Here is a 17,266-nt window from a genome sequence, read left to right as displayed (position 1 = left end):
AACTGAAATTAATAATGGATATAGGAATTATACTATACAGTGCTTGAGGTTGGGAACTAAAATTGCTTTGGGAGATTTATATTTTAAACTAATGTTTTATTTTTTAATTGTTTCCTTTCTCTTTTAGCACTGCCATTCCCTTTCCCCCACTCCCAATTTATATCCACCCTTAAATAGTTCAGTAATGGGAAATGTAAATAAAATTACTCAGACATTACTCTGACATTGTGGAGGATAACAATGGATTTGATCAAGTTCAAGTGATGCAATTATACATGGGAATATCTGGAACATGTTTGTATTTAATATGAAAAAAATCTAGAATACCTCTCTCTTTCATCAGTTCCCTGCCAAATAACAAGGCAGAATTATAAGATAAAATTTTTAGAAATCCTCAGAATTTTTTCATTAGTGGTTACGCAATGGATAGAGTATCAAGCCTAGAGTCAGGAAGACTTATCTCCCTGAGTTCATATCTAGTTTCAAATACTACCTGACTGTGTGACCCTGGGCAAGTCATTTAAACCCTGTTTGCCTCAGTTTTCTCATCTGTAAAATGAACTGGAGAAGGAAATGGCAAGCCACCCCCAAGAAAATCTCATACATGTTTATGATATGTTTATGACAAGACTGAAGCAACTGAACAACGCAATTTTTTCAAAGAATAAAAAAGAATTTATACAAATGAGGGTATATCCTTTAGAGCATTCCCTCTGAGAAACTCTAAACTTAACCTAAGGTTCACAAATTCCCCAAGGAGTTCATGGATAGATTCTAGGGGATCTGTGAACTTGAATGGGAAAAATAGCATTTTTGTTTTCATTAACAAAAGTAACTTTAATTGAACCTTTCTTTAAATTAAAAGAAAAAGAGGCAGCTAGGTGGAGCAGTGGATAAAGCACTGGCCCTGGAGTCAGGAGTACCTGGGTTCAAATCTGTTCTCAGACACTTACTAATTACCTAGCTGTGTGGCCTTGGGCAAGCCACTTAACCCCATTTGCCTTGCAAAAAAAATAAATTAAAAGGAAAAAACATAACAAAACATCATTCTGAAAGTTGACTTTAACATTGTGCAAAACCAATCCATGATACAACATAAGGTTTAAAAACCCTTGCTCTTGATTCTCTTCAGGGATGTTGCCATTGCTCAAAATATTTTTTGGAATTTATCTCTTAGGTTTGCCCTCAGGACCAGTTTAGCAGCCATACAAGAAAGCTTACAGCATTAGTTTGTTGTCATGCTTTAAAACAAAAACAAACAGAATTTTATCTCTCAGTCTGTTTATTTACCTTTTCATTTGACTTGCCTGTAAAAGATTTTAGAGAAAAGGTTTCTAGAAATCAAATCTATTCTCCCAAGATAAATATGTACTATCACTGAGGGTATGTCAAAGAATGTTCAGTAAGGTACATTCCAGATGTGGATTTCTGCCCAATCTATCTTAAATCCTCCCTTACAATATGAAGCTTTTCAGACTGATATTTTAAGACTTTTTGTATTATTAAAACAAGACAACTGCAATTTACTTTTTGTGTTATGTTTTTCTTTCTCTGCAGGAAGTAACTAAAGCAGTGCAGCCTCTCTTACTTGGAAGAATTATAGCCTCCTATGATCCTGAAAACAAAGCAGAACGATCCATTGCAATTTATCTAGGGATAGGTCTGTGCCTTCTCTTTATAGTGAGGACCCTGCTTCTACACCCTGCCATATTTGGCCTCCATCACATGGGAATGCAGATGAGAATAGCCCTGTTTAGTCTGATTTACAAAAAGGTAATTAATTTAAATGTCTTTTTAAACTATATGAAGGCATAATAACAGTAAGATATACTATGATATAGTATGAAGTCTTTTAGCTGTTATGAATTCACAATAAGAGAAATCACAAATTCAAATTTTAAATTAAACTTTAAATTTTATAATGAATTTTAAAATGAACTTTAGAGAATTATTTAAAATGCACCTAGTCTTCCTCCCCACCCACCTTCTTCCTCATAGTCTTTCTTTCTTTCAGCATATATTACCCAGGAGAATGCAGGTCCATGGAGGGTATAGACTCTTTCATTTTTTGTCTTTTTTCCCAGATGGTAGTGCCTATTTCACAGTAGGTGATCAATTAGAGCTTATTGAATTGAATTGAACTGAGCTGCTCCCAAAAGCACTAGTGTCAGCTTGATGATAGCATTTAGACATCAATATGAAAAGGGATCATATTTTAAATTTTTCTCACATAATTAACATTGCTGTAACACATTGTAGTCTTCTGAGCTAGAAGTCACCTTAGAAAACATCTACTCCTATCGCCCTTATTTTATAGATGAAGAAACTGATGTTCAAAGAGAGAAGTGACTTATTCAAAGTCACAAGACTTGAACCTAGGTCTCCTGACTTAAAATGTAGCATTCATATTATTATAATATATTCCTCTTCTTCAGACCTTAAGGCTAAAAACTTCATTTTTGAGTAGAGATGAAGGCTGCCTTATTGTCCATTTTTTCAGTATTTTTTAAATTTCCCATTAAAATGACTATCACCATGTGCATAAAAATTTAACAGCAGAATTTGACTTCTAAAATTAATTGATGGGGTGGCTAGGTGGTACAACGATAGAGCACCAGCCCTGGAATCAGGAGTACTTGAGTTCAAATCCGGCCTCAGACACTTAATAATTACCCAGTTGTCTGGCCTTGGGCAAGCCACTTAACCCCATTTGCCTTGCAAAAAAACCCCCTAAAAATAATTAAAATTAATTGATGAAAGTGTTAAAGAAGGTAATGTTGTGTTTTAAATATTAAAAAAAGAATCATTATAAACTATAACAAGCACACCGACAGTTCTAGCATATTGTAATAGAAAAGTACAGCCTTAAATAGGGCTTGATTTTGCATTCCTATGAACCCTGCAAATCTTATTATTTGTGCTAGTATATGCATTACATGTTAGCAGTAAGTACGTGTTCATTCAATCTACCCTACCTCTGTTTGTAATGGCACACATTCAAAAAAGGGCTTGATTTTTGCCAAAAGCACTGTAAGTGGATTTAGCCCAAGACACTTTATTGTCTAAACAGGATTTAAAGCTATTATAATGACATATGCTGGGGCCAGTCCTGATTTAACACGATGTATGGCTTCCTAATTCTGCCAAATAAGAATAGAAAGATATTGCAATCGAGATGTTTGGTCATTTCTTTACCATTTTTTTAAAAAATGGCAGCTTTATATCGTTGAGCTAAGACAAATACCATGCAATTCAGCATCAGAGAAGATCCTAATAAGAATATTATGGTACTAAAGTTAAAAGGATAACACTCATCTTTATAATTAGCTAAAACTTTGTAGTGGGAAGAGGAAGAGAACATATTCTCTATCTTAATCAAAACACTACAGACTTAGTTATCCTAAGTTAACAGGCCATAAAAAATACCAATGATGTAACCCTCAGTTTAAAAATGGATCTAAACACTGTCTTGTGATGGGAATTTATAATATTTTTTCTGGAGTTTAGAGTCCACACAATATGGACATCAGAGAAAAAGATACAAAGAAGATGCTGATTTGTAAACATATCCATAAGTACACCTTATCGTTCTTTTTGCCATGGGTCCTTGCCAAATTATTTTATCTCCTCAGCCTCACCCTAATGGCATCCATAGTTATCATCATTAAAATAATGTAATGAGCATGCATGGCACTAGTTTAGACAGTGCACTTGACCCTGAGTTAGACCTACCCTTGCCTCACCCTTTCCCAAGCCTGGCCAGTTTTTACCCATATGGCAATCAGCCATTCACCACTCCCACCTCCAGTCTAGTCTTCTCAGCTCCATTTCAACTTCTATGATAGAGCAAATTGTTCTGTATTCTAAGTTCTGCAACCTGGCAATATCTTAAAATATAATTTAACTACTAATCAAATATACTCATAAAATATGTCAAAACAAAATCAAGTGCCAGTTCCTTTAATTAGGTCCTTACAAAAAAAAAAAGTTCCAGGTGGAAGAATAAATCAAATCGATGTATATGTGTATATGCATATATACATGAATATTCTTGTATGTATATATGTATGTTTATGTATGTGTGTATATATATAAAATACTTTTTTATACGTATAAGCTATGATCCTTGCCCTCAAAAAGTTTTCAGTCTTGTCAAGATCATTGTTTTTCTATCTCATGAGGTATTTGTAAAGATCAAATGATATAATAATATCTATTTATTATATATAATAATATATAGGGACACACACTATTGCTTAGGTTTTGATATCTATATGCTATTGGTGACATTTAAGATTTAATTTGACAAAGAAATAGATATTTCTAGCCAAAATTAGTAAATGAGAAATTTTAATTAAATTATCTAGAATAGATCAGATTCTATGGATTTTTAGACCACAGGATTTCAATATATCTTTTAGTAGCATCTAACTCTTTATGACCCCATTTGGCATTTTCTTGGTCAAGATACTGGCTTGAGTTGCCATTTCCTTTTCCAGCTCTTTTTTCAGGTGAGAAACTAAGGCCAGCAGGGTTAAGTGATTTTCCCAGGTCATACAGCTATTAAGTGTCTGAGACTGGATTTGAACACATTTACTTGTGACTTCAGGATCCTTGCTCTATTCATTGTACCATTAGCTGCATTTTTTTATATATCAAGTGTATCCTTAATATGAGCGCTCTTTTCATTGTTGCAGGTTACAACTTCTCTGCTTCTTATCTTATTCGAATCTTGTTCATGTTCTCCCAGAGCTTCTCTATGCTGCATTCCTTCCTCTTGGTCTTTTTAACACTTTGTGGATAGCTTTGTATCATTCAAGCCTCACCAAAAGTAACATACTGAAGGCATACAAACATGTTTGTTTCACTTTTGCACCTAGCATAACACTTAAGTACATTTTTCTTTTAAAATATTTATCATTAATTAATTAATATTATGTCTAATATATAGTGCACTTAAATATAGATGATTCACTTAAAATGAATTTTTAATAATTGTATTAGCTGAATGGTTATAAAATGAAAAAATATTACTACCAAGATGCTAATCAAGAATATCCACTAATTTTTGTTATACATTTCTAAAAATATTTACATATAATTTAATTATATATAATATATGATTTTTATATATATATAATTTGGAAGTCTTACAAATGGAGGGAAAGGACTAAATTATTGTGTAGCTTTTAGAAGATTAAACTCAGAAGAAGACAAAAATAACTTCCTTGTAAAGCTTCAAGGAAAAATGTAAAATGTTCATAATTTTTCTTTGCTTTTTAACAATGTGCAATCATATAAATATAAAAGAGATAGTAATTAAAATGATTTTCTGTATTTTTAATAGGTAAAGAGAGTATGTTCAATATAACCCTGTTTTGCAATGTTCCTAGATAGTGCTGGTTTGGTATAAAACTTTGTTGAATGATACTTTAAGGCCAATTTTTTTTCCTTTTTTTTCTTCAGACCTTAAAACTGTCAAGCCGTGTTCTAGATAAAATAAGCATTGGACAGCTTATCAGTCTTCTTTCCAACAATCTGAACAAGTTTGATGAAGTATGTAGCATTTCATTTAATCTTTTGTGCATGTTGTATCACAGAATTGATGTAAACAACTACATATCTTCACAAAACTCAAAACTTGGAACTTTCCTGAGTCAGATAACAGCAATGTGTGGTTGAACCCTGATTATTTTGAAATTCTGATCTCTGCCCCACTCAGCCTATTTCCTATGGTTAAACTAATTAGTGATTCAGAATGGGATTAGCTTGAAGTCTAAGATATTACATAACTTAAAAGAACTTCAGCATGTGTACATGGCTTCCTAGTAAGCAAAATTTATTCTTCCCTTACCATTTCCATTTTGACTGACTATCATATCCTAAGTATTTTTGATTAAGGCCCCTCTTTTAAGGGATGTGCATCAATCCTACAAACAATTATTTTCATACTATGACCATAAACAAACACATGATTCCAAGGGTCTGGTCCTAGCTGATTTCACAAATATATATATACATCGATATACATACATATACATCTATATATATATACATATATACATCTATATAAACATCTATAGATATTTATATATAGTAAATATAAAATTAACCAAGTCATCAGAATGCTATTTAAAATAAATTTTTTGCATACTAAGTATTCAAAGTATCAAATCCTAAGCTTAACTGAGTACAACATTTTCCTAAGGAAGTACTCTAATATCAACTTGAAATTGCCTGAAGTGTGTATGTGGAATGTGTACGTACATTGTTATGTTCTCAATGTAATTAGCATCTAGACTACAATGTACTCAGATCCTCAAAGTTTTAGATAGTATCACACTACTGTGCTCTCCTTCTAATAATATGCTTTTTGGGGATACAGCTTTCAAGACTTTTCTTTGCTTTCCTTTTTTTAAAACTGTGAATTTTTCAGGGGCTGGCCCTGGCACACTTTGTCTGGATTGTACCTTTACAAGTGGTGCTCCTGATGGGACTGCTTTGGGAATTGCTACAAGCCTCAGCATTTTGTGGACTTGCTTTCCTAATAGTACTTGCTCTGTTCCAAGCCTGGTTAGGACAGAGGATGATGAAGTACAGGTGATAAAGTCTTCCCCCCCATCCCAAATTTTCATCTTTATGTGTTTATACAAAGTATATTGACACTCCATTAGGTTTGTTTTATGTTATTATATAATCTACAGTTTCACTAAGAATTATTTGAAGTATATCAATATCACTTTTTATGATTATGTAGCATTTTATATTTGTTAATGTTGAATATCTCTAGTAAAATCAGCAAAATTAATATTGGTTTTAGAGATTAGAAAATGCACATGAGAGGCATCAATTTACATGCATATAATATAATTTGATTTTTAGATTGTATTCTAGTAAATTTTCCCAGCCTCTTGAGTTTTTTTCTGTTCCTTCAAATGAAAATTAATATAATATTCAAATATTATATTATCACTGATATATTAGTTTAGATGACTATTATCAATAATTTAATTCAGCATTATTTAGCATTTGTGACCCAATAACAATGTGACATTGATGTGACATTATTGTATTTGTGAACAAACTGCCTCAGCAACTCATAAAGACTATTTACTAATGCAAAAAGTGAATGATAATCTCCTTTGATGTATGGGAGAAAGATGTACAAATATCTACCAATTATTTCACAAATACCTTAAGTACAATATGTAATTGTTATTATTGATAATGATCATGTGGATGGGGCAAATGACCCAGAGTCCTCCCCAAAGATTTGCTGTGAATCCTATTCTTTTAATTTAAAAATTTTTGATTACTCTAACTGGTATGAACAATTTTGATTAAACAATATAAATTATTTTTACCAGAAAAGTATAGAATATCAGTGTTGGAAGAACTCTTTTGAATCATTTTATCTAACAGATATTAGACTATACCAGTAAGAATAATCTGAATTGGAAATGATTTAATTTTATCATATTTTTTCAGAGAAAGGAGAGCAGGAAAAATAAATGAGAGACTTGTGATAACTTCAGAAATAATTGAAAATATACAATCTGTGAAGGCGTACTGTTGGGAGGAAGCAATGGAAAAGCTGATTGAAAATCTAAGACAGTAAGTTATTAAAATTTTAATATCTCTAGCAAGTTAGAAATTTAGAAGCTACTAAATCTTGTGTTATGCTGACAGTAGCTCCAAAAGATTTAAATTGTTTCTTTCTAGGTGATTACAATATTTTCTCTTTGATCTGGGAACTTTGAAGTTTAGCTATAATGTTATTATAAGTTTTCATTTTGGAATCTCTTTTAGGCAGTAATTGGTAGGTAGTTTTTTTAAAAAATTTCTGTTTTGCCCTTTAATTCTAGAACAGCAGAATGAATTTTCTTAATAATTTCTTGAAGTACAGTGTCTAGATTTTTAATCATAATTTTTAGGTAGTTCTTAAATCATCTTTCCTTATCTGTTTTAAGTTGTTTTCCTAATGATGTTTTGCATTCTCACCAATTTATTTTCATCCTTTTGATTTTATTTTATTATTTCTTGATGTCTTATGAACTCATTGACTTTTCCTTGCCCATTTCTAATTTTCAAGAAATTATTTTCTTCAGTAAATTTTTAGATCGCTTTTGTTAGTTGAATTTCTTTTTATAATTTTCTTGCTTTTCTTGCATTGCTATTATTTCATTTCCCAAGTTTTCCTTCAGCCTCTCTTATGTGATTTTAAAATACTTTTAAAACTCTTCCAAGTACTCTTATTGGACTTATGAACATTTTACATTTTTCCTTGAAGCTTTGCAAGAAGCTATTTTGTCTTTTTCTGAGTTTGAACTCTGATCTCCTTTATCACCTTAGTAACTCTCCTTGGTTGGGTTCCTTCTCTGTTGCATATTTTTTTTAACCAGTCTGTTTTTTGTTTGCTAACTTTATGTTAGGGTTGGGCTCTGCTTCTAGCCTGAAGGATAATGTCTGAGGCTTCCAGTTTTTCATGCTCTTGTTTTTTTTTTTTTTTTTTGAGTTCTCTCTGAAGATCTTTGCCTTTTTGATTTTTCTGGTGTTTTATAATCCAAGATTTGGTCATTGTTCCTCTGGCTCATGCTTTGGTGTATAAGCATCCTCAGGAACTCCTATTTCCCCTCAAGCTGTAACCTGGGCCCCCAGCCCCAACACTGCAAACTCTTTGCTCTATACTGTCCCTCAGGTGGTTGTAAGCTTCAGCTTGCCCCTCTACTGTGGAACTGAAACCAAGGACTGATTCTCCTGTGAGTGACCACAACCAGTAGATCCTACCCCTCAACAATGAGTGCTCACTCCTTCTTGTTCATAACCACAGTCTGAGACCCTCTCTGGTCAGTACATATGAACCCCAACAATGTTCCCCTGATCAGTGACCCAAATCCCAAACATTCATGTGGAGAAACCTCCCATAACTAAGGTTGCTACAACGTTGTTCCCAGGGCTTGTTGTTTATTGAATCTATGGTATCTCTCAAAGGTATCGTCACTTCAATAAGATCAAATGACCACTCCAGTAGGTCAGATCTTTCCTAATGTGCTACCAAGTTGTCTTTAGCTGAACAATTGATTTATCCTGCCTTTTAATTATTTCTGCTTCTCTAAAATTTATTTGGAAGCATTATTTGTAGGGAAATTTTAGTTTCTTGCCTTATTCCACATCTTCCCACAATTTCTTCCCATTCTCTAGATCCTACTAATTAATATTTGTTACACCTTTAATCAGGTGTTCTAAAAGATGTCTGATCAAGCAATATTAACTATTTCCCATTATTTATGATGTTGTTTTTCAGTGATTTCAGTCATGTTCAACTCTGTGACCACATTTGAGTATTTGTCATTTCCTTCTCTAGCACATTTTACAGAGGAAGAAACTGAAGCAAAGAGGGTTAGGTGACTTGCTCAAGGTCACACAACTTTTAAAATGTTTAATCAGAGAGATGAGTCTTCCTGATTCCAAACCTGGGTATTTTGTCCACTGTACCACTAAGCTGCCCTCAATAATTATATAGCTTCTAAATTATATATCTAAATGCTTATTATAATATAATAAAGAATATATCAATATATTGCATATGCAATAAAAACTAAAAAAGAACCAATTAAAAAACCACCAATTTGGGATTTTACCCAAGATGGAAATCCTGAAAATTAAAGGCGAGATTTATAAGATTTGGTAAGAAAATGAATTAATAAATCTAGTATTTGATTTTTATGAAAGAAAACTACTAAAAGAAACAACTTGTTGATATGATTAAATAAAAGTGAAGAAAATTTAATCACCAATATGAAAAATGAAACGGGTGAAATGAAAATGAAATAAACCCAAAAAGAAATTTAACAGGCCATAAATGAACTTCCTAAGAAAAAAAGCATCAGAACTAGATGGATTTACATGTGAATTCTATCAAATGTTTAAAAATCAACTGATTTCAATATTAAATATTTTTAAATAATAAGCCAAGGAGTCATTTCAAACTTCATTTATGAAACAAATATTGTGATGATACCAAAACCAGGAAGAGTAAAAACAAATAAAGAAAACTATAGACCACTTTCTTTAATGAATATTGTTGTAAAAATCCTCAATAAAATACTAATCACAAAAATCTATGCCACAAAGATAATATCTTATGACCAAGTGGTATACCAGGAATGTAAGGATAAGTTAATATAAAGAAAACTATTAACATAATTGATTTTATCAATAACAAAGGCAAAAATCACATGACTCTATCAATACATGCAAAAAAAAGCTTTCAACAAAATACTAGAGTCTTTCCTATTAGAAATATTTGAAAGTATAACTTATAAATGAATTTTTCCTTAACATAAGAAGCATCTATCTAAAACCATCAGCAAGTATTATCTTTTCTTTTTTAGTTTTTTGCAAGGCAATGGGGTTAAGTGGCTTGCCCAAGGCCACACGGCTAGGTAATTATTAAATGTCTGAGACCGGATTTGAACCCAGGTACCCTGACTCCAGGGCCAGTGCTTTATACACTGTGCCACCTAGCCACCCCTGCAAGCATTATCATATCTGTAATGAGGATAAGTTAGAAGTCTTCCCAATAAGAGCAGGAGAGAAATAAGGATGATCACTATCATCAGTATGATTCAATATTTTACTAGAAACCTAGCAATAGCAATAAAAGAAGAAAAAAAAGAAATAGAAGCAAAGCAAATGAGATAAATAGAAATATCTCTTTTGATATGATGGTATACTTAGAAAATCCTAGAGATTCAGTCAAAAACCTAGTTGAAAAAAATAATAATTTTAGCCAAGTAGCTGAATATGAAATAAACTCCCATAAATTATCAGCATTTCTATATATTATCAACAAAACCCTGCAAGAAAAACAATTAAAGGGCAGCTAGGTGGCGCAGTGAATAGACTGCTGGCCATGGAGTTAGTAGAACCTGAGTTCAAATCCAGTCTCAGACACTTAATAATTACCTAGCCGTATGGCCTTGGGCAAGTCATCTAAACCCACTGCTTTACAAAAACCTAAAAAAAGAGAGAGAGAGTAAAATATACCCTATTTTAAAATAACTGCAGACAGCATAAAATACCTGGGAGTATACCTGCCAAGATAAATCTAGGAACTGCATTAACATAATTACAAGACATTTTTTTACACAAATAAAATCATTTCTGTAAAACTGGAGAAATTCTGGTAATGGGTGGGCTGAGCCAATATAATAGAAAATGACAATTCTGCTTAAATTAATCTATTTATTCAGTGCCATTCCAATGAAATTACAAAAACTTTTTATTAAACTAGGAAAAAAGCAAAATTCATTTGGAAAAACAAAAGTTCAACAATATCAAATGAATTAATAAAAAAATAAGGGAAAAAGGTTTAATAGTGCCAGATATTAAACTATATTATAAGGTGGTAATTATCATAGCATCTGGTAAGAAGTAGAATGGTAGATCCATGAAATAAAGTAGATAAATTCACAGTAGTAAATGATTATGGTTATCTTGTGTTTGATAAATATAAAGATTTAAACTTTCAAAATAATATTTCACTAATTGGTAAAAATTGTTGGGAAAACTAGAAAAACATTCAGAAACTAGGCATAGACCAATATCTTATACCATTTACAAGATAAGATCAAAATGGATACATGACCTAAACATAAAGGGAGCTATCATAAATAAATCAAAAGAGCATGGAACATATTATTTGTCAGATTTATGGATAGGAGAATTATTTATAAATGAACAAGAGATATAGAACATTGTTAGATATAAAATGGATAATTTCGATAACATTAAATTTAAAAAGGTTTTGTACAAACAAAATCAATGTAGCCAAGATTGGAAGGACAGCAGAAAATTGGGGGGAAATTTTATAGACATTTTCTTGGATAAAGACCTCATATTTCAAATATATAGAGAATTTTGCCAAATTTATAAGAATATAAGCCATTACTCAACTGATAAATAGTCAAAAGCTTTGGAGGAAGGAACCAAGGCAATACCATTAGGTCAGTTTCCTAAAGTGATCACAGAAAAAGAAAAGAAACAATATGTTCTAAAATACTTGTGGCAATTCTCTTTGTGGTGATTAAGATCTAAAAATTGAGGGAATGGCTGAATAAGTTGTGGTATATGACTGATGGAATGAATCTGTTCTGTAAGAAATAATGGGCAGGTTGATTTTAGAAAACATGGAAAGACTTGCAAGAAATAGGAAGAGCAGAACCAAGAGAATGTTGTGTACACCATCAGCAATATTATTCACAGAGTAATAGTGCATGACTAAATTATTCTGAGTTATATGGATATTCAAATCAACGATAAATGATCTATGAAGCAAGATGCTATCCATTTCTAAGAACTGATTTATAGAACTATTTATTGTATGGTTTCACAAATATAACTGTGTCAAATATTGACCTCTGTGCTGACTTGAGAGGGAGGAAGAGAAATAAGTTGGGATTCAAATGTAATAAAATAAAAAAAAAGTTAAAAAATTTTTAAAGCAAATTTCCTAAAAAATATCAAAAGAATGATTTCTCTTCAGTCAATCATCTTCCATTTAGTAATGTAATTCACTACTGCTTCATTCTCTAAGGTGATGTATGTGAAATAACATGGGAAGAGTTAACCAAAGAAAAAAGAAAAACAAATGAGTATTCAGTCCTGTTGTCCCCACCTAGCGATGGTGGTAGAAAAATAGCAAAGGGGGAAAGCATAGTTTTTAGAATGACTATAACAATCTAAATGTGATGTCATAGTTTAAGGAAATTCATATACTATGTTACTGTGAAACAAATATAGGTTTTTAAAGAAGCATATCTAAGTTCAAATTCCTCTTCTGACATGAGTTACCTGGGATATCTTGGGCAGGTCACTTAATATCCTTGGACTTCATTTTTCTCACATATAAAATAAGACTATTTGATTATTTGACTCCTGAGGTCTCTTTTAGCTCCATATCAATGACCATATGATCTTAAGATATACAACTGGAAGAATTGATGGAGAAATAGAAGGTTGGAATTAATGACAGTTTAAATTCACAGGTTTTTCCCTGGAGAGGCAAATCAAAAAAAATTGATAGAATCGGTTTTATCTGATGCACAAAATTAGTGCAAAACATCACTTTATGAGCCACATAACTATATTATCTTGTTAATTAGGAACACAAGGAAAATGTTACCATAAAGATAATTTTACATTATGTATAACATCCATTTGGAGGATGAAAATGTAAAGCAAACTCTATTAGGCATTTCCATATGAAATCAATGTCTACTTTGACATTCATTGACTTTGATGGAAGTGTGGGTACAAGTTGAAATGTCACTTAAAAATACAATTGGAAAGAGCAACTGAATTGACATGTATGCAGAAGCAATCCATGTTGGAGGCAGCATCAACTGAAAAGCATTCAGAGATTACTTTTCATATTATCTTAAAGAAGAAATTACCAAAACATGGGGGGAAATCACCAAAACTGGTGATGGAGCAGACACTAGAATCTAACACCACATGCCTCTTTTTTAAAATAAAATCACTTTGAACATGATATATACATGTATTTATGGTATTTTTGGGGAAAATGTGAGAAGGGAAGAGGCACACTTTCTTGTACAATCATCTACACATGACAATGTCTTCACAATTTCCCAGACAACTGAATGTGCAGTAGAGAAACAATTCCCTTGTATCGTTTGTTTATTATAAAAAAGTGTATTTGGTAGGACATAACATAGCCTTCAGTCTGGGCACTTTCTAACAATGAAGATCCTATAAGTTTCCATGGCAGAGGCAACTATGGAGTTAGCCATTTAACAACCCTTTGATTGTTAGGAAACTGAGGTATAAAATAGGAAGTTCTATGTTATGCCCACTCAGAAGTATATGTTATTGCTAGAGAATATAAATGAGATAGTGGAAAGATCCCTGGCTCTAGAATCAGAGCGTCTGGATATAAATTCTACCCAAAGCTTGTATGACTTTTAGCAAGTCACTTTACCTGCTTAGGCATCACTCTTCTTATCTGTGACATAAAGGAGTAGCATTTGGTAGCCTCTAAGGTCCCTTTCAACTCTATATCTTAGATACTGAGCAAGGTTCAAATGGAAGAGAGGTTCTTTATTGATATTTCTGTTTGCTGAAGATGTTTTGCTTATTGAATTACAAGGCCTTCTTAATGAAATCATGATAATTACAATGAGATGAGCCTAAAATCCAATATTAAAAAAAACAGAAGTTGAAAATGTTCATTAGACTATGAAGTCCTTGAAAGTATGGACTATTTTGTATGTTTCTTTGTATTCTAAGAATTTAGCATTGTGTGGCACAAAATAATGAAAAATTTTACTTGTTTTAATTGTTTGTTTTGGTTTGGACCTTTGCTTTCATTGGTTAATGGAGCTTTTAGGAGGGAGATTCATGTATGAAACAGATTGGAATCTTTTTTGCAACTTTCAGTCAGAGAGTTGCCTAGAGCAGTGAGAGATTGTGTTGCACGGGGTCAAAAGGCTATTGTGTGCCTCTAAGGTCAGAATTCCTTCCACTATGCCATAGTACCTCTCTACTTGTAGTACTTCATAAAAAAAAAAAACACATTAGTGTCTAGCTCTTGGTCTTCTCTCTGGCTTCAACCCAAACAACTCTCTTACTTTGATCATTCAAGACTATACCCAGGGAAAACATACAGTACAGACTGTGGTACATTTCCTGAACTAACTCTTGGCAAAAATTAATCCAGCAGATTTTCTAAGCCACAATAAGTCAATTTTCCTTAGTCAAGGTCTTTGTTCCTTAAACATTAGGAATTTGGAAATTTGAAAAAATTAGGAAATTAAGTGATGGGAGACACATTGGCTCAGGAAAATTGGTGAAAAGAGATCAGTGATGTAGGGTTACATATTGTACCAAAGTTTCAAAGGGAAAATTAGACTAAAAGAAAAGTGCTTTCTTGGATGGGCTTAATACAGATTGCCTGGAATTCAAGGGGCTGATTCATGTAGACAGGAATGAAAACTAAACTCCAGGTGTGTGATTGGAACAACAAGAAAGAAAAGGTGAAATGTTAAGTCCCTTGCCATGTAAATAGAAGGAGTAAAAGAGTACTATTTCCCAAACATGATTATTGGTCATTTATTTTTGTTATGCCATTTAAGGAAAAAATCCAGGTAAACCACAGAATTTTTTGCATCACCATCCAGAAAAGGTTTACAATATCATGACACTTTGTGTAGACCTTCAGAATTGTTTTTGGAAGTAAAAATTATTGGCCAATTATAATTTGTTCCATACATTAGTGCTAGAAATGCAAGCTAGGTGACTGGTTATGTGCTATCCTTTTTTCTCAGACTTTAATGATAAATTCAGCAAGGTGATCCTTACATCTGACTGGTTATTTCTCCCTTTAGTACAGCATGTTACTGTAAATGGAGAGCTAGGTCTCCAATCAGGATTCAAGTCTTACCTTAAATTCTTATTAGCTTGGAGAAATCATTTTTCAGGCCTCAATTTCTCCATCTATAAAATGATAGGGTTGGATTGATCTATAAGGTCCCTTCCAGTTTTATATCTATAATCTTGTGAAACCCATCCTTCCCACTGTAAATTGATGTTTGCAAAGTTCTAAGAGTAAATGATGGTTGTTCAGTTGTTCTGACTTTCCATAACCCCATTTGGGGATTTCTTGGCAAAGTAAATGCTTAGTTGTGACTCATAGAATCTAGTTCCTTAATGTGGTATGAAACTGTTGCTTGAAAAGTTTAGGAATTGCTGACGAAAGGCATGTTTTGAAATGACATAAATATGGGAAATAGTTGGCATCTACTAGAGAGATCAAATAAAATGTTCAGAGATAGATTGTTCTGGTGAAGAGCAATAGAATTATTAAACTCAGCCTGTGCCAGTATTGAACCAGGGCAAAAGTGTGCTCCAAAGCTCAGGACAAACTATTGTTTTATTGCATTTCTGTCATAAAATCACTTTCTAGTTTTCAAAAGATACTGATAAAGTATTTTTATGATTCATATAGATAGCATAGGTGAATTTGTAATGAAAAATACAACTCAATGGAGGTTAATCTTTTTAAAAAATTCTCCCTTTTCTGCTTCCAGTTATTTTTTCTAAATTATGTTTTTTTTGTATTATTTAGTGCCCCTTTCTCCCTCCCTTGTTCTTTTGTTTTTTAACTGTTTAATATTTTTTACATTCTTATTGTTTTATATGTAATTTAGTGCATAAAACAGATTAAAGTTTTACTATAATGTTAGATTTTATTAATTTTGAATTGACCTTGGCCAACACTTTTAACTTGACTTATTAAAATAAGTAAAACTCATGGACTAAATCATTTTGTAGCTTTTGTAAATTCATTCACTTTCATTTCATCATGTGTTTGATTTCCTTTTTCTTTGTGATGTTATTTTTGGGAAAGTTTTTTAAAAATTTATTTTCTACTACTTTAGTACTAAGTACCCCCTAATAGGATTATGTATGTATTGTGGGACTAATTCATACTTTCCTTACACTCTCTAAAAATAACCTGGGTGCTATTGTCTATGTGACCTCTCCTTTAGTACATGTCCCTAGTCCCGCTATTCTTTCTTTATGCCAAAGCTGGATGGGGTGAGTCCTTGTGGCCACTGAGCAACCTGGCACCTTGAAGAGATGAGTCTGAAATTGGACTCAGTATTGACATACATTTTCACTGTTCCCTTTTCTCATATCCTCGTGTGTCTTAACTCAAATTTCAATGCTATTTGTTCAAGTAGCTGCTGGAAAATCTCCAAAGTTTAAACATTTATACTGAAAGACTTTGGTATGATGGCAAGCTTAATAGAACTTTCTTATTGACATATAACTTAGGAATAATCTAAAATATTCAAAAATATTGTCAAAATGTTTAAATTTTTGTCAAAATTTTTTAAATTGTTAAAAATGTTTAATTTTTAAAATTTTCTTTTTTGTATATAAAAGTATTGAGGTATAAGTCATCGTAGATATCTTTATTAGTATGGTGCCAATGAGTTACTTTTTTTAAACTTCAAGGGAAAGTTACACATTTATCATTTTCCTCAGTTCCATACTTAATTTCATTAATTTTAAAAAAATTATGCTTACTTTAAATTGTTTCAAAAAGTGAGACCTGTAGATCATCCCATCTAGTATTATATCTCTGCTAGTGGACACAATGAAATATTATGCAAAGACACAATAATTAGTTTCTTAATTATCATCTACAAGGATTAGAGAGGTACTCTGAACATCA

General features: G+C 32.2%; 1 protein-coding gene across 1 annotated transcript in view; it reads left to right on the top strand.

Annotated features, from left to right (window-relative positions):
• CFTR (CF transmembrane conductance regulator) overlaps positions 1-17,266 on the top strand; it is a 230,398-nt gene that overhangs the window by 59,251 nt on the left and 153,881 nt on the right. The window contains exons 4-7 of the mRNA XM_074193848.1: positions 1,558-1,773; positions 5,467-5,556; positions 6,437-6,600; positions 7,489-7,614. Coding sequence (XP_074049949.1) covers positions 1,558-1,773; positions 5,467-5,556; positions 6,437-6,600; positions 7,489-7,614 — 596 coding nt within the window. The remainder of the gene's footprint in view (positions 1-1,557; positions 1,774-5,466; positions 5,557-6,436; positions 6,601-7,488; positions 7,615-17,266) is intronic.

This window comes from Macrotis lagotis, chromosome 7 (assembly GCF_037893015.1).
Source record: "Macrotis lagotis isolate mMagLag1 chromosome 7, bilby.v1.9.chrom.fasta, whole genome shotgun sequence".
NCBI classification, from domain to species: Eukaryota; Metazoa; Chordata; class Mammalia; order Peramelemorphia; family Peramelidae; genus Macrotis; species Macrotis lagotis.
The sequence above is the reverse complement of the archived record's forward strand: the minus strand, read 5'-3'. Positions and strand labels throughout refer to the sequence as shown.